Source organism: Malaya genurostris, chromosome 3 (assembly GCF_030247185.1).
Source record: "Malaya genurostris strain Urasoe2022 chromosome 3, Malgen_1.1, whole genome shotgun sequence".
NCBI classification, from domain to species: Eukaryota; Metazoa; Arthropoda; class Insecta; order Diptera; family Culicidae; genus Malaya; species Malaya genurostris.
The window spans coordinates 38997847-39016583 of NC_080572.1; the positions used below are offsets into that span (position 1 = coordinate 38997847).

General features: G+C 38.2%; 1 protein-coding gene across 3 annotated transcripts in view; it reads left to right on the forward strand.

Annotated features, from left to right (window-relative positions):
* The first annotated feature begins 256 nt into the window (after positions 1-256).
* LOC131434365 (RNA polymerase II subunit A C-terminal domain phosphatase SSU72) overlaps positions 257-18737 on the forward strand; it is a 67359-nt gene continuing 48878 nt past the window's right edge. The window contains exons 1-5 of one of the 3 annotated variants that reach the window (XM_058601035.1): positions 257-374; positions 435-501; positions 557-805; positions 1186-1315; positions 1375-1503. In XM_058601035.1, the coding sequence (XP_058457018.1) occupies positions 573-805; positions 1186-1315; positions 1375-1503 (492 nt within the window). In that variant the 5' untranslated portion in view covers positions 257-374; positions 435-501; positions 557-572. Of the gene's footprint in view, positions 375-434; positions 806-1185; positions 1316-1374; positions 1504-18737 lie in introns of all 3 variants that reach the window. The other 2 variants (XM_058601036.1, XM_058601034.1) reach the window with 2 other exon arrangements.

Here is an 18737-nt window from a genome sequence, read left to right on the forward strand (position 1 = left end):
CCATATTAATTTGTAATTTGTCCCTTGATTGAAATACTTTTATCTCATCACTGGAATCAAATACTAAAACATAGCTCAGACAGAAAAGTTCAATTTTTTCTTTCTTTATTTTTGTGAGATCTGTATAAATCTGTATTAAATTGAGGAAATCTGTATAAAATCTGTACTCTGTATTGAATCTGTATGAGCATATAAAAATCTGTATAATACAGATAAATCTGTATAAATGGCATCTCTGCTGACATCACTGTAGATAAATCGGTAAACGTCAAACCGTCAAAACACAAACCGAAAGAAAGAAAGGCACGCTATCATTGAAATTTTCGCAAGTTTTCGGCAAAGTCGCGTAATTTGTACATATTCCATCGTATTCCGTAATTTTGTAGTGTATTATTGAATTGCACAAGGCATACTAATTTGTTTTCTACTTTTAGGTGTAGGTATCGTGCTGTCGGAAAGTGATAACGAGTGTCGGTAGACGGTATTTCGCCATCACCTGTGGTGCGTAAAAACAAAAATCCTAATTGCTTATTCAAGAAGACTTAACTTCTTATAGCAACAGAATAAAAACAATGATCAATCAGTACGTGAGTCCGCTATCGATTGCAGTTATATGTTCCTCAAACATGAACCGTTCGATGGAAGCGCACGGTTTTCTGGCTAAAAAACGTTTCAAAGTGCGTTCGTTTGGAACCGGTGATAAGGTTAAACTACCTGGAACGACTGCCGACCGACCAAATATTTACGATTTCGGCACCACTTACGACGAAATTTATACCGATCTGGTCAGCAAGGACAAGCAATAGTATCCTTTTTTGGGTTTGTTGAAGGGTAGGGTTTTCATTTCAGATTGTAAGGCGATACGGGAGCTTCTTGAACAAGCATACTTTTTTGTTCGTTATTTTCAAAATAATTTGTTGAATTTTTCAGCATTCCATTTGTTTTTGTCCTCGTTATAAAAGAAGGTTATGTTATGAGCGGATAGCACAGTAGTGCCATCTTTTTTTAACTAGAAAAAACTGAATCTCAAATCTAGACTGCGCTAGTATACTTCGCAAATAATCGCTTTGCATCGGCACATATAATTTGGTTCTGTTATTTTTTCTACCAAAATGATAGGATTTGTATTTATATGCTATGAGTTCTTTTTTAAAAATAATTTCCTTAACCTAAGAACTAAATTAGCTATACACAGAACGGCATCTTGCACATGCTAGATCGAAACAGACGAATCAAAAATTCTCCGGAAAAATTTCAATTGTGTGGCGAACGGTTCGATGTTTTGGTCACCTGCGAAGAACGGGTATACGATCAGGTTTGTGAAAAAATCTAACAGTAGCTATTCGGAAACTAAAGGTTCCCCTAATCTTACAGGTTATTGAATTTATGGAATCAAAATCGCCGACTTGTAACCTACCAGTGCACGTGATTAACATCGATATTCAGGATAACCACGAAGAAGCAACTGTCGGTGCATTTATTATCTGTGATCTAATAACAATGGTAAGTGCAACTGCATTTCAGGAGTCTTGTTTTTCCGCTAGACGTTTGAGATCAAATAAATCACACAGCAATAAAACAGATTTGACTGGTGTACTAAAAGGTTTCTCGTCAATAAAGTGTTTAACCTTCATACATTTGGCTGTCTTTTATCTGAAACCAATTTTCTCGAGCCCATTAGTTTGGTCCCATTTGTTTTCACAGTTTATTTCACTCATTCTATGTTCGTTATCCACTAATAATACAGCTCGATGATGATTGCATATGACATACAACATTCCTAAAATATTGCCTTCTCAACAACGCTTATTAGCAGTCGTATGAACATATTTCCTGCGCAGAAAATCTAATTTTTGTTTCTTTGCAACAATTCTGGGTGCTCATGTCGAACCACATGACTGTATTGTTCTACGTTGCATGTTTTGAAAAAACCTCTACGATTATTTATGCGTAATCATTTGAACCAATATCAAAGTTTTAAATATGTGTGATATTAAAGTACTTCCAAGCCTTTTCCTTTTAGGTTAATCTCTTTTTTGTGTTCAAAAGCATCGTTTAAAAACAATATAGCCACCCGAATACTACTGTAGGCAATTTATTTTATAATTTTGTGGTAAAACCCGATCAAACAATCTGTTTTAACTCACCTAGTGGTGAAATAATGCTTTTCTTATATATAATACTGTATATCTATTCTATTCAAAATGTTTCTCTTCGATTTTTGAAAGAAACCAAGGGTTGTTTGTGCATTAACTGGTATAACATACAGAATGAAACAGTGGTTTGCACGCGTAAGACCTTTCATTTGAATCTAAGTTTGTAGCAATCGGTCAAACCATCGGTGAGAAAACTGAGAGAGATCCATTTTGGAATACAAGTCCACTATTTTGGGTGCTTTCGGAACCTAACCGGAACCAGGATAGTCGAAATCGAGTTGTTTAGTTGCCTACTGATCATGGCTATCGATTTATGTAGTTTTGAATCCACTTTACCATATAACTCTGGAACCAGATGAAATTCAGGAATTCCGTATGGGGCCACGAGACCTTTCATTAGAATTTAAGTTTGTCAGATTCGGTTCAGCCTTCTCCGAGAAAACCTAGTGAGATTATTTGACACATATACACACATACCTACGCACATACACACACAGACATTGCTCAGCTCGATGAACTGAGTCGAATAGTATATGACAATTTTTGCTAGTCGATTTTCCAAGTGATTGCATAACCTTTCTATATGAGAAAGGCAAAAAGCTACGTTTCTAAAATTTACAGACGAATATGTGCTTGGTTATTAGGTTTTTTGTTATATTCTATCATCGTTCGATTCAGTTCGTTGAGATTAAGAAATTAATGTATGTATGAAGTCATTGACTTTTACGTGAGCTCCGACTACCTGTTCCGGTGTTATGGGGTTTTTGAAATCGGTCGAATAGAAAATGCCTATATCAGTCATGACGCAAAAAGATTCCAAGTCTCAAGAGTGTTTATCGATTCGTTTTAATCTGAAAATTTTGACTGTAAATGTGCAAATTCAGTTCCGAAAGTAGTTCTCCCATTGGTTGGTGGGCTTGACGGTATTGCAAATATCATCACATACAATCAATTAGCGTTACAATTCGATAAAGATACGCGTTACAGCTTTTAGTTTCATAATTGAATTAAATGAATAAGATAAGGAACGAATTAAATTAATAAGATGTTGATTGCATTACGCTCCAACATCCGGGGTTGGAGAGGCCGGTAGAGCTCTTTTTTATGTTTCATTTTCATACTACCGGCCCTCATTACCAGTGTGAAGTGGAAATTAAGTGGAGTGAACGTATCCCAATTGGGCTTCACACGATGATAACAAATGAACGGTAAATCGAGTCCATGTTTGACGTTTATTGGTGGTTTGTGTACAATGGATTACTGTGAAATGAGATAGAATATTGTAGAATAAAACGAAATAATAATGACTTAACCAATGAGCAAACCACTGATAGCTGTCAAACGATGTCTATCCAGTTTGTATGGTGAGGATGTATCGTTTGGGACCTGATGGGTGAGATGATGTGTGAGTAAAATGTAAGAGTAAGTGTATGCAAGAATGGTAATAAAGGCCACCGTTTCAGCTCAGGACAAACGATCGACCATTAGAAGAGATAGAAATTGGGTAACGGTTCATCTTAAATCCATTAGTCATTTCATATACGAGAACCATTAGTTATAGTGAGATCTGTTATCTCTGTTTGATAGATTAATTTCAGAAGTAACATGAAATTTGGAGCATTTTGCTTCGCTAAAACAGCAGTATTGAACCACTTCCGAGCTACTGCTATGCGTTATTGCTTCTTAGAGACGAGGCAAAGACTTTGTATTCGATTTTATCACAATTCATTTATTGAAAGTCGAGTGATTGCTAAAATAACATGGTGACTCTACTAATGAGATGACTATTGGCACACAAATTTGAGTTAGAATCTATTAGAATAGAAATAGTAACTCAATGTTGTAATACTTGCGTGTGGAATACATGTAGGTATGTATGCATGTGTGTATGTGTGTGTGCCTGTGTGTATGTATGTATATATGTGTTTTTGTGTGTATGTACAATATACATTTTACCGTGCCTTTGGGTGCGTTGTATCAAATTGGTAGTGATGCATTTCGATTGTGAGTCAGTGTACACCAGATACCCAAAAGTGCCTGAGCGGATGGTAACACTGTCAAGGATCAACCGAAGATAACGAAATGTGAACATGCTGTAGTAATACTTATGGGACCCAAATGTCAATATAATTTAAATAAAAACGCATGTCCTCAGTTCTTTTCCGTCAAACCTTCATAACCGGCCTTACAAAGATGTTATTAAAAACACTAATCCTTTTTTTTCGAAATGGATGACTGAGAATAAATAAAAAAGCTGAAAATTGGAAAATAGTTTAATTCACACTCTTAGAAAATCTTAGATACAAAATGGAACATGGGTAAGAATAAAAACACATACAACTAACTTTTATATTTAAGGAAATAAAATAACATATCAGCAAAAGTACGGAATGGAAATAAAATAGAATGACAACAAAAGACACTTACGAAACACAATTGAATACAACTACTGGAATTAAGGTAAAACAGAATATAAACTATGACCAAAGGTAAGAAAACCAACATAAATAAATAATAAAAACTGTTGGGTAATAATATAATTTCCTCATATTGAAAGAGGCGTTTATATGGCGCGCATGCGCTAATTCGGCCTGATACAAATTAACGGGGAGGGCAATACATTTTGGACAGGGCTGTAAAAAGCTGATTGGAACCCTTTCCCCACCAAAATGTAATATAAGGAAACTAAAAAACTATAAGGAAGGAACTATTCGTTTTTTGCATTTTCGCTCTAAATGAAAATCAAAATTAAAATTTTAAACACATCACACCCTGTTGTTCCGGAACCGGAAGTGAAATCCGTATAAAAGTCAAAAGGCTATTTTATAGACGTTGACCCTGAAAATGATATTTGCTGTTTCTGAGAAAATAGAGAGAGTTCCGGTTTTCAGTTTCCGGTACAGCTGAAATCGGTTCGTTTGGCCAGCAACTAGCATAACCTATAAATTGAAACAGTTTTGAACCAAATTTCGAATTTTTCGTTTTTCGTGAATTATTTCTCTATATGACAGGTTGCAATTTCACACACACAGACATTTCTACAAGTCGACGATCTGAGGTGATTGCTGGGAGTGGAACAAAAACGGATCGCAGGAACCAGCAGAATGACGCGAATGCGAAGCAAATATTGCAGAAGAAGTCAGATCTTTTGGTACTTACTGTGGTCGAACGATAAACAGAGTGTGACGGCCAAAACCTTGCAAGTTGCATCGCGGTTTTTTGACGAAATTTTCCTTCCTGATAATGGACGAGGAATCTTATGTGCTGGCAGACTTTGAGCAGCATCCCGAAATGTCTTTTTATACTGCCATGTAATGGAACATCGGCGAAATTTCTCAGAAAATGTTTTGTTCAGCAGGCAATAGGCAGCTGTGTTCGAGCCGAAAATGTTTTGGAATATTACCCTTATTACCGTTCTCACTTCCACTTTCACATTCACTTCACTTACATGTCACTTCACTTGATTTTACCTATTACCATTATCACGCATAGTGAAGTGATCACTAATTTTTTCAACAAAATGTTGGTGGCGTGATGTTCATAATGACATCAAGTTCATCCAAGTAATTACTTTTATCTCTGAAGCGACTTCCGTAATAAGGACCTATATTCACTTCACTTGCTTTCCACCGTGAAGTGATACCCATAATAAGGGTCACAGTCACTTCACTTGGTTTTCACCGTGTAGTGAAACCGGTAATAAGGGTGTATAGTATAAAGGGAATGGAGTCCATGTTGTACCGGAAAAGGCGAATCCAACTAACTGCGGAGTTGCGACCTATCGTTCTCATTATAAACAATAGGCTACAATTATAGAAAAATTTCGAAAATGAATGTCCAGATTTTGTCGCGAACAGGCCTTATTACGATGTGCGAAACGGTGAACCTTATCGGGATGACGTTGAGAATCAATAAAGGCAGCGGTTGAGAAAATATTGTTGAAAGTCAAATGTATTTCAGGGTTGTATGCAACACACGCTCGAGCACAAATCCATTAAATATAAAGCAATTCTAAGGTTCTTATAATAAATACAAACAATGTCAAACATAGAAATGGTGGTGGATGCACAAAGTCAAAGAATCGAAAATAAATCTGATTTAAGGGCATAGACTGTTTGCGGAAGTGAAAATTTACCATCAAATCTTTCATAATATAATCAATTCTATTTTGATTCTTCCCCAAACATTTTTATGTGAAAAATATTCTTTAACTGGAAGTCATCGTATATGGATTTAAAGTTACTTAAAAGATCAACTAGATGCGAACTACCCCAAGATACAAACCAAGACGAATATAAGATAATAATATAAATTTTCGATACATAAGCATTACACTCATTCCAAACATACTTATGTTGAAAAAAGTCCTATTTCAATCCTATTATTTACATAATTTAGTTATTTTCAATAAGAAATAATTTGCTGTAAGAAAAACTATAAACCTGTAGTATAAACTTATTAAATTTATAAACAGTGAATCAATAATCAATCGAAGATTGTTTATACCTTTGTCGAATTTTACTTATAATACTATCAAAGGTAAATGAAGATAGTGATAGTGTTTTAGCCACATTTAATGCCTAGTAACAGATCGGTTGAAAAGTTCGTATCGTTTCTATGAGAGGGCGCCACTAGAATTAAATCCATACCATTTTCAGTTAGTACCAACCTTCAAAAGATACGTGTATAAATTTGACAGCTGTCTGATTATTAGTTTGTGAGATATCAAGTGAAGCTACTTTTGTTATTGTGAAAAAAATGGAAAAAAAGGAGTTTCGTGTGTTGATGAAACACTACTTTTTGATGAAAAAAAAGTGCCGCCGATACCAAAAAATGGCTTGATGAGTGTTATCCAGACTTTGCACCGGGCGAAGCAACAATTCGTAAGTGGTTTGCAAAATTTCGTACTGGTCATATGAGCACCGAAGACGATGAACGCAGTGGACGTCCAAAAGAGGCTGTTACCGATGAAAACGTGAAAAAAATCCACAAAATGATTTCCAATGACCGTAAAGTGAAGTTGATCGAGATAGCTGACACCCTAAAGATATCAAAGGAACGTGTTGGACGTATTATTCACGAATATTTGGATATGAGAAAGCTTTGTGCAAAATGGGTGCCGCGTGAGCTCACAATCGATCAAAAACAACAACGAATTGATGATTCTGAGTAGTGTTTGGAGCTGTTATATCGAAATAAAACCGATTTTTTTCGTCGATATATAACAATGGACGAAACATGGCTCCATCACTTCACTCCGGAGTCCAAACGACAGTCAGCTGAGTGGACTGCACGCGATGAACCGAACCCAAAGCGTGGAAAGACTCAACAATCGGCCGGTAAGGTTATGGCGTCTGTATTTTGGGATTCGCGTTTCGCCTTCGGCTCGTCAGTGCTTAAAGCAGTTCAAGTAGAACTGCCATCTCCGCCTAGCAGTCCAACTTGAACCGCTAAGCAGACGCAAAGTCCACACTACTTATGTTACCCCTTTTAGGATATAACACTAGGTGCCATATCCTATCTGACGTCTCGGGCGTAAACGAATGACGACTGGTCGCCGCAGAGTTTGAACATTTAGGGTTTTTTTTGTTTTGTGCAAGTAGAACTGCCATCTCCGCCTAGCAGTCCAACTTGAACCGCTAAGCAGACGCAAAGTCCACACTACTTATGTGACTCTTTAAGGATATAACACTATAAGTTTTGTTTCATCAAGACAATGCACCGTGTCACAAGTCGATGAAAACCATGCTAAAATTGAACGAATTGGGCTTCGAATTGCTCCCTCATCCACCGTATTCTCCAGATTTGGCCCCCAGTGACTTTTTCCTGTTCTCAGACCTCAAGAGAATGCTCGCTGGTAAAAAAATTAGAAGCAATGAAGAGGTAATCGCTGAAACTGAGGCCTATTTTGAGGCAAAGGACAAATCGTACTACAAAAATGGTATCGAAAAGTTGGAAGATCGCTATAATCGCTGTATCGCCTCTGATGGCAATTATGTTGAATAATAAAAACGAATTTTGGCACAAAAATGTGTGTTTCTATTAAACGATACGAACTTTTCAGCCGAACTGTTAAGTATCTATGATTATTTTCATATTTTACTGCCCATACTCACATATCAGTCCCCGCCAATTTTGAGTTAGCTTTAGGAATGAAACCTATCATCAAAATACTCTCAGAAATTGCAATAAAAGTTGAGGGTTTGTTCAGTAAAATGTGAAAAAAATATCAGCTCATGTCTGTCCCATATGCAAAGTACCCGCATGTCAGTCCCATTCAGTGCAAATTTCAATAATTTCATTTGTTGCAATATTCGAATAGCAAAGGTGTATTATCGATATTTCATGTAATAATACCATGATTTAGCATTAGGTAGCACAATAAATCAAAAAATTCGAAAATAAAATTTAAATCGTCTTTTTCTCGACATGCCGATTTTCCATATGGGCAGAGATGTCTATCTCCTCTGTGTGACGAAGAGCAAGCAAAATTTCTCCCCTCGCACTGACAACTTCAACGACAGCTCTTCTCTTTCACATTTATACACCACTGTTGTTTAAAGTGTGCACACATCATGAGTGCGTTTGTTTATTTCCTTTTACCTCTTCCACTGAATCGCACCCAAGTGCTAGAGCATTAGCTAATAAATTTTCTGATGTGGATGCAGATACTTTCACAGAGGTGTACACGCCGGTGAGCACTCTGCTGTATGGTTTTCGTAGATGAAACGTGGACACGCAAAATCAGCAAAATAAAACAATTTATCGTAAAATTTTCGGTTTTCCTTGCAAATTTTTCATAGCAAGGCCAGATCTACTCTCTATTAATTGAAGTTCACAGAAGTGTTCGCTCACAATCACGCGCCAGTGGTCACTTGGGTGTATTTAGACGAGAGCGCGTGTGAGCGATTCATGCGAAGAGAATGTGTTTCACTCGCGCCAGCTGCTTTAACCACAAGCACACACTCAAATGCTGTCTATTCGACACTGAGAAGAAGTGCGCTTTCCTCTTTGTGCGGTGCTTCGTTTTTTTCATCCTCGGTGTGGCAAAAATCTGACTCTAGCGTGTATAACTCTGGTGAAATGCCATCTCTGCATATGGGACTGATATGCAAGTATGGACAGTATAGCTTTGAACTGAATCCATTTGCAAGCCACCGTTTCGCTCGTAAATTGAAATTCCAGTATCACGTCGACAAATCAATCCTTTTTTAAGTGTACAATATTGAAGTAATGCTTTCGAATGAAGTTAAATGTGACAAATCCATCAACAAACCACCGAGATTCATGCGTTTCAAATTAGGTCCGAAAAATCTATTGCCGATAGTTATAAATTGTCTGCTAGTCACCGAAAATCATAATCAACAGCTAACTGGTTTTCAATGTACTCAAACTACGGAAAATGGCATCCACAAACCGCACTCAGTGCAAAAGCGACCATCCAGCAAGCCAATGCACAGTGGTCCGGATCAGGAGGATAAAAACATTTGTGGCTTGGCGTTATACTTTAGAGCTATGATGTCTTCAGAACAAATGATCACTGGAAAATCACCATATTTTGATGCATATGGTATTAGGATGGCTCTCATTATTAGGGTGATGCAAACAAAAATTTTTTTTTGTTTCGATTATAGAGGTTTTAACCTTAAGGTCATTCGCCTCTTCGGGCCAGAAAAATTTTCTGATCCTATGTGCGGGGTTGGGAATCGAACCCAGGTGAGCTGTGTGAAAGGGCATCGACTTACCCATCACGCTATACCCGTCCCTGATCCAAAAATTATTTCCTGGATGTGATTCAGGAATCAGAACAAATTGGCTCAAATGGCACGTTCCCTTTGATATTTGGAGATTTGTGCCTTGCCATCAATTTGTTTTTAGCATCATTTTCCCGATATATAAGAGGGAAGGATTGAAAGGAAATGGTAAGGGTTGGACTAGGAGGATGAGAAAAAATGACGACACAAAAACACATAAAAGCAGAAGTAAATTCTGCACCCCTAAGGGATGCCGAACAATCTGCTGGGGATCACATCTGGTGGAAGCAGAAGTAAATTCTGAACCTCTAAGAAGTCCCGAACAGTCTGCTATTAATAAAACCTCCAACCCCCGAGAGGATTTAGAGATCTTACAAAAGCGACACCATTCTGCACTCCCGGAAGAATGCAGAACGATTCGCAGTATGTACGAGCAGAAGTAAATTCGGTACCCCCTAAAGAATGCCAAACAATCTGCTAAACCCTATTTAAGGTGAATACAGAAAGGATTCATTCACTCCATGAAGAACGATGAACCCTTCTACTATAGCTCCTTACCACATTGGTGAGAAACGAGAGAATATCCTTCAATTTTAGCTCCGCATACACAGACTCAACCATGTATGGAGAACCAAAAACCCGGATACGAAGCTGCGTCAATGCGGGGCAGTTACACATCAGATGATATGAAGTACCGTAATCGCATTCACACAAATCACACGAATAATACTCAGCATGTTGAATAGTAGCCATGTGATAATTGAGTTTGCAATGTCCAGTCAGAGCTCTGACCAGAATACTGCAATGATGCTTGGAGAAATGCAGTAGACACTTTGACATTTTCAGATTTAAATCTGGTAGAAATGCTTTTGTCTGAGCGCAAGTTTGCAAGCTGCGCCAGTAGCTGGCATGTTTGGATGCAGCCCAAGAACGAATCTTGTGCTTTATCCAACTAGTTGAAAGTGGTAAAGCTGGTTCAGGACCAACGAAATCATTCGTTGCACCAGCTCTAGCCAACTCATCAGCCCATTCATTTCCAGTAATACCAGAATAGCCGGGTACCCATAAGAAGTAAACAGCATTTGAAATGCTGAGGTCCTCGATTTGAGTTCGACATGCGATCACTAGATTAGACCGTGAGTCATTCGAACTGAGTGCTTTTAAGGCTGCCTGACTGTCGGAACAAAAATAAATTCGTTTACCACAGATCCTCTGCTGAAGTGCCGATTGTACTCCACACAGAATCGCGTAGATTTCTGCTTGGAACACAGTACAGTATCTACCAAGTGAATGAGACTGCTCCAGCCTCATTTCACGACAGTAGACACCAGCACCAGCACGACCATTCAACAGAGAACCGTCCGTATAACAAACTATGTGTTCATCAAGTTGTCGTTCCAGACAACCAGACAACCATTCCTCACGAAGAGGATAGCTCACATTGAATGTTTTGAAAGGAAAACTGCATGTGAGAGTTAGGTCACTAGGAGCGAGTAAATACTCATCCCACGTAACCATTTGAGACCACAAGCGAGTGTGGCTGGTAGCATAATCTAATGGGTTACTGTTCCAAAGCCCTGTAACCCTAAGACGATATGCACAAGATAATGCTTCTTGTTTTAGGAACACATGTAGTGGTTTAATACAAAGTAGCGCCTCTATAGCAGCAGTAGGAGTTGTCGTGAATGCTCCTGTCATCGCCATTAGGACCATCCTTTGGAGATGATTTAGCTTTGACTGAACTGTCGCGACTTCTCCTTTCTGCCACCATACAAGACAACCATATGCTAAAATTGGTCTAACAATAGTTGTGTAGATCCAATGAATATATCTGGGTTTGAGTCCCCATGATTTTCCAAAAGCTCGTCTGCATTGGCCGAAAGCCATGCAAGCTCTTTTAATCCTGAAGTCAATGCAATGTGAGCAAACCAATTCAGTTTTGAGTCAAGAATAACCCCGACGTATTTAACTTGATCGACCACAGTGACCTCTGAACCAAAGAACTGCAACGGACGAGCTCCTGTGATTATCCTACGATGAGTGAAAAGCACCATTGATGTTTTGCCCGGATTTACAGATAATCCAACCTGACAACACCATTGTTCAACAGATCGCAGGGCTTGCTGCATTAAATCAAAGAGAGTGTTAATGCTTATACCGGTCATCAATATATGATAATCGTCGGCAAAACCATAAGTCGGAAATCCAAGGTTATTAAGTTTCCTCAACAAACCATCAGCGACTAGGTTCCAAAAAAGTGGGGATAGTACACCACCTTGAGGACACCCACGGACACTCAGCTTTCTAATCTCTGCTTGCCGAAGCGATGAACAAAGAAGTCGATTGCTAAGCATTGCGTGTATCCAATTTGTGATACTTGAAGGTATGCCATGACCGCGGGCTGCTTCCAGAATTGAATTGAAAGACACGTTATCAAAGGCACCTTCAATATCTAGGAAAACTCCCAAGCAAGATTGCTTTTGTGAGAAAGCTTTTTCAATGTTGTACACAACATCATGTAACAGGGTTGTAGTGGACTTTCCACGCTGGTAAGCATGTTGTATTAGGGTGGCTCTCATTATTAGGGTGATCCAAAAATTATTTCCTGGATGTGATTAGATAGAGGACTGCACCCTCCGGCAAAATTGTAGAAAAATTTATATCGAGCAGCTTTGCTGAAAACACCATTGTGATATCTCTAACGGTTTTAGTGTTACAGATATTGTAAAAGTGCAATCTGGGGTGGTCCCTAAAAAATCAGAGTTTTGGTCTAGCTTTTTTGTCGTGAATACGACTTACTTTACTATGGGGTGCCTTTTCAAAATTAGCTATATGGAAGAATGGGCAGAACTTAATCGTGAATATCTCGACTTGTAATAATGGCAGCAACATAATTCTTTCACTATTTCATTAAAAATATGATCAGGAATTTAGGATAAAATTTTGAACAGTGTGAGATAACCACAAACAACTCAAAAATTAAGTTTTCTCAAAATTTGAAAATAACTCTACTTTTGCTTGGGGTTACATATCTTCAACTGACTACATATAGAAGGGGAGCCGTGGTCGAAAATCGATCATTTCTTCTTGTGCGTTGGATGGAAGCGGACCGTCGTGGGAATGATTTAATCAACCAGCAGCTTCGGAACTTCAAAAGTCTCCGGAGTTCACCTTCTGCGTGGTTAAAAACCTCAAACGCTCAGGTCATGCTCTCATTTGGATTTCAGTCGTCAGGTGGAGCAATCGTCAATAATAAGAGCAGACCTTTTGCGTAGTATCAAACCTCAAACGCTCAGGTCACGCTCTCATTTGGACTTCGGTCGTCAGGTGGAGCAGTCGCTAGTAATAAGAGCAGACCTTTAGCGTTATACAAAACCTCAAAAGCTCAGGTCGCAGAGCCAGTTTCCCTTTGAAGAAGATCGATTACATCATCCTGTTGGTGGTCGTTTGCATCGGAGCAAAATACAATGGAAATTGGACAATAATGTGGAACATTATGCAAAATCAGCCCTTCTAATGGCTCTAAATGTTACCTGAAGAACTATAAAGATTGCTTCTTTGTAAATCGAAAATTAAAATTATCAGTGTAGTGCAAACCTAAGATAATTTGATTAGTTTTTTGCAATTTTCACAGTTCTTAATTCGCAACAATGTTTAAAATCGTTTATATTCAATCAGTGTTTAATATCTTAGAAAATTATACAATTTGGCTCTTCTGGGATGCCAGAAATTAATCCCATACAGCATTTTGATAGTATCTTTTACTAAAATATTGAAATCCGAAATGAAATAATCGACATCAAAATTCTCTAAGGTGCCATTTAGAACCATAATTTTATACCCAAAGAATTATGCGCAATTTTACTTCACTATACTGTATACGGCCCATTTTTCAGCCAGTTGTAGTTTGTAGTAAACCTCCTGCAGATTTGCTATAATAAATGCATAGCACCGGCTCAGAAGCCATTCATTTCGAGTTTGGCTGTCGTTGTCATCGTGTTCATTATGGTGCGATCGAAGAATCTCCAAGCGAAATACAATGCTTGTTACCGCGAGCGGAAGAAGCAGGAGACTCCAACAGAACACATATCAGTTTCGCATCCACGGACAACAGGTCATCCGGGAAATAGAAGACGAAAGTCAGTGATATCCATCGGAAGTCAATGGTATCCATCGGAATTTAAACCCAACTCGTCACTCTCCATCACGAACGCTTTCATAAAAGGTTCTTTCCTAAACCACCCATATTTTATCATAAGGAACTATACTAGTTATTTCGTAATATTTGTGTGTCAGAATGTTTAATGTAACTAATCTATACTGTAGTTTAGGTATATCGTTTTAAATTCTAATAGTGTAAAAGGGCAAAACTTGCACAATTCACACTATCGATCAACTGATTTATATTCGGAAGTATAAAGTAAAAGTGTCAGTTTTATTCGTATTCACGACATCCAGTTATGTCTCTGACATTACACACCTGTACTTTTTTATTTTTCACTTTTCGTATTTGGTATCTTTGAACATCTTTTAGAGTTTGTAAAAACCAATTTTTTGCAGGACTGGCGTATTCAGATAGCATTTTCTGAGCCGAAGCTATGAACAAAACTAGTTCAAAAATTTGTTATTTTTAAACTGCTATATCTAAGATTGAGGCAAACGAAAAAAATCCGTTTCTTGCATGTGATAGAAAATACTTGCGAAAATGTTTATAAAAATAATTGCGGATGGGTTATTTTTTTAAATTGTGTTCAAACATTGTTTTTTTTTATTGAAAAATGCTTTTATTAGCTATATATGAAAATAAGGTATTTTTATCGTCTAAATTGTTGAAACTAATTCAGTTGCATAATCGGAAAGATGAAGCTCACTCACGCTGGTTGTTACTCTATTCCTTTGGTTCGTGTGGGTCCGCGGGAAACACCCCCAAAGCGTTACCCTATTTGATAATGCCATTATAGGATCTGACTTTAAAAGCAGTCTTTTGAATACATCCTCCAGATTCCAGAATTGATTTATTCCGAGTTTTTGCACTTCCTCACTGTACATGTCAATAGGAAGCAGAGCATGCTTTACCTTATGGTAAAAAAAGTACCGGAATTTTCATTTTAAATTCCCGCGTTTGTCCAATAGGTAAACTTTTATTCTCTCAACGTTGGCAACACTTTTATACACATTCTGTGAAATTTTGACGCATATCGTACGATTAGTTTTTGTTTGGCGTCTATTCAAAGAAGTTGAAAAATTTTCGTGTGGCGATTTTTATAATGGATGAAAATTTAGAACAACGTGCGTGCATCAAATTTTGTGTTGCAAATGGATTTAAGTGTTCCGAAACGTTGAAAATGTTAGAAAAGGCCTTTGGGGAATCGTGTCTAGGAAAAACACAGGCATACGAGTGGTATAAACGCTTCAAAGGTTGTCGTACAACATCTGTTACTGAAGAAAACATTGAATCGACGAAGCAAATCGTGTTGCAAAATCGTTCTGTGCCGATTAGAGAGATTGCTGTGTTGTTGGACATCTCTTATGGATCAGCCGAACACGTTTTAACTGATGTTTTGGGTTTGAAACGCGTCGCTTCTCGGCTGGTGCCAAAAAAGCTGAATGCGCCGGCTCACACAGCGTTGGTTGTTTCGCAGTTTTTGGCCAAAAACTCGACCAATATATATCAACCAAGCACCGTACTCTCCAGATATGGCCCCGTGTGACTTTTTCCTCTTCCCCAGACTCAAATTGCCATTGCGGGGAACGCGTTTTGAGACCATAGAGACCATAAAAGAGAATTCGCTGCGTGAACTAAAGGTCATACCTTCGGCGGCCTATAAAACTTGTATGGAAAATTGGATCAAGCGTTGGCATGCATGTATTGCCGCAGGAGGAGAGTACTTTGAAGGCGATAATAAAGAAATTTATTAAAAAATGAAATTTTGCGTTTTTTAATAAAATTCCGGTTCTTTTTTGATCATAAGGTATAATTGCAGTACCAGATCTTCCTCCTTTTGTTTTACAATAAGATGCTCTACTAACTCCAAATGAGGAACTACAAGGTTTCATTAGAGCTTGTAGTTGCTCATTTGGAGTTAGTAGAGCTTCTTATTGCAAAACAAAAACAGGAAGATCTGATACTGCAATTATAAAGCATGCTCTGCTTCCTATTGGCATGTACAGTGAGGAAGCGCAAAAACTTGTACATATTATGTTTAATAAGTGCTAATAACAATATCTCACCTTTGCTCATATCGAAGGTCCTTAGAGAAATCACACATGTATACAGGCAAACAATTCTGGAACTGTCGATCGGGAACGGCTTCTGTGATATTCAGGCTTAGGAGTACTATCTCAAACTTTCTATGCAACTTCGGTTTGAGCTTATAATAACGCGATATGGACATCAGTGGTAAGCCGGTTGAAAAATAATAAGGCCGCTGGCGTTGACCAACTACCAAGCGAGCTACTAAAACACGACCGCAAACGAATTCGTGGGACAATATCAGGCAGGATTTATGGGCAAACGCGCTACCACGGACCAAGTGTTCGCCATCAGCCAGGTGTTGCATAAGTGCCGCGAATACAATGTGCCCACACATCACTTATTCATCGATTTCAAATCAGCCTACGACACAATCGATCGAGAACTGCTATTTTTTTTTTCCATAAATACGTTTATTTCTTATGGCAGTTTACATAAGTTTTTCTTCGCCGTAGCATCACTTTTACATAATATTCTTATCCTAATTTAATTCTAACATAGTCACAACGTTTTGAATTTATTAAAACATATTCTCTTATAGCTTAAATATCATCTTAGGTAACTCGTCATTAATTATGAAATCTACTCGGAAATATTATTTGAACCAAACGATTAACTTCTATAAATTATAAAATAAGCTGTTATTTTCAGACATTTTGATGATAATTTCATAAACTGTTTCGAGTTTGTTTGTATCATTACATAATTTTTATTCTAATTTAGCTATTGGTTGAACTCATGGACGCAGCTGGGATCAGAACTAAGTCTTAAAAGGGGCCTTTATTAAATTGAAACTCCAATTTTCTTTATGAAATGATGAATAAGTTTCAAGAATGTCTCGAACTGGGATATTGGATAGTCTACCTTGGGTACGCAAAGAATTTATTAGTTGAGATCTGACATCACGATACTCCACGCATGTCCAAACGACATGATCAATATCCCGATAACCTTCTCCGCAAGCACAATGATTAGTCTCGGAGAGCCCAATTCGAAGGAGATGTGCATCTAACGTGTAGTGATTGGACATGAGTCTGGACATCACACGAATGAAATCCCTACTCACATCCAGTCCCCTGAACCATGCCTTTGTCGATATTTTCGGAATAATTGAGTGCATCCACCGACCCAGATCATCTCTATCCCAAGATGCTTGCCAGCTGGCAAGTGTTCTTTGGCGAGACGAGCTATAGAATTCGTTGAAAGCAATCGGTCGCTCATAAATTTCACCCTCAATAGCACCACGTTTGGCTAAAATATCGGCTCTTTCATTGCCAAGAATGGAGCAATAAGCCGGGACCCAGACTATAGTGATTAGATAATTATTGTTCAATATGTCGTTCAGGCACTGTTTTATTTTGCCCAGGAAAAACGGTTCATTTTTGCCAGCAGTGTTTGAGCGAATGGCTTCAATTGCACTCAGACTATCTGTTAAGAGGAAATAATGGTTTGGAGATAATGTGACGATTACAGTCAAACTATAATGAACTGCTGCTAGCTCTGCTATATAAACAGATGCAGGTTCTTGAAGCCTAAATGAGGCCGAAACATTATTGTTGAACATACCAAACCCTGTCGCTTCTTCAATTCGCGATCCGTCCGTATAAAACATTTTCTCAGAGTCAATATGCCTGATCTTACTTGACAATATTTTTGGGATTTCCGTCGAGCGTAGATGATCCGGGATTCCACGCACTTCACGCTGCATGGATGTATCGAAAAATAAAGTTGAGTCAGGGGCACTTAGGATGCTGACACGGATAGGAATATATCTTGAAGGGTTGATTTCCTGTGACATATGGTTAAAATATACTGTCATAAATTTTGTTTGAGATCGAAGCTCGACTAGTCGTTCGAAATTATTAATTACCATGGGATTCAGCACCTCACATCTTATTAGCAGGCGTGATGAAAGCTCCCAAAATCGATCTTTTAATGGAAGAACTCCCGCCAGAACTTCAAGACTCATTGTATGTGTCGAATGCATGCAGCCTAAGGCAATTCGCAAACAACGGTACTGAATTCGCTCAAGTTTGATAATATGAGAGTTTGCAGCGGAACGAAAACAAACGCATCCATATTCCATCACTGAAAGTATCGTTGTTTGATACAATTTTATTAGATCTTGCGGATGAGAACCCCACCAAGATCCTGTTATTGTTCGAAGAAAATTTACTCTTTGTTGGCATTTCGTTATCAGATACCTAATGTGTCCTCCCCACGTGCATTTGTAATCGAACCACACCCCGAGGTATTTAAAAGTTAAAACCTGTTGGATCATTCTTCCCATCATATGGAGCTGAAGCTGCGCGGGATCATGCTTTCTTGAAAAGACGACTAACTCTGTTTTCTCCGCAGAGAATTCGATACCAAGATGAACAGCCCAAACGGACAAGTTATCTAAGGTATCTTGCAATGGTTTATGCAGATCAATAGCTTTGGGCCCAGTAACTGAAACCACGCCATCATCTGCCAATTGTCTTAGTGTACATGGGGTTACTAGACAGCTGTCAATGTCATTCACGTAAAAATTATAGAGGAGCGGACTGAGGCATGAGCCTTGCGGGAGACCCA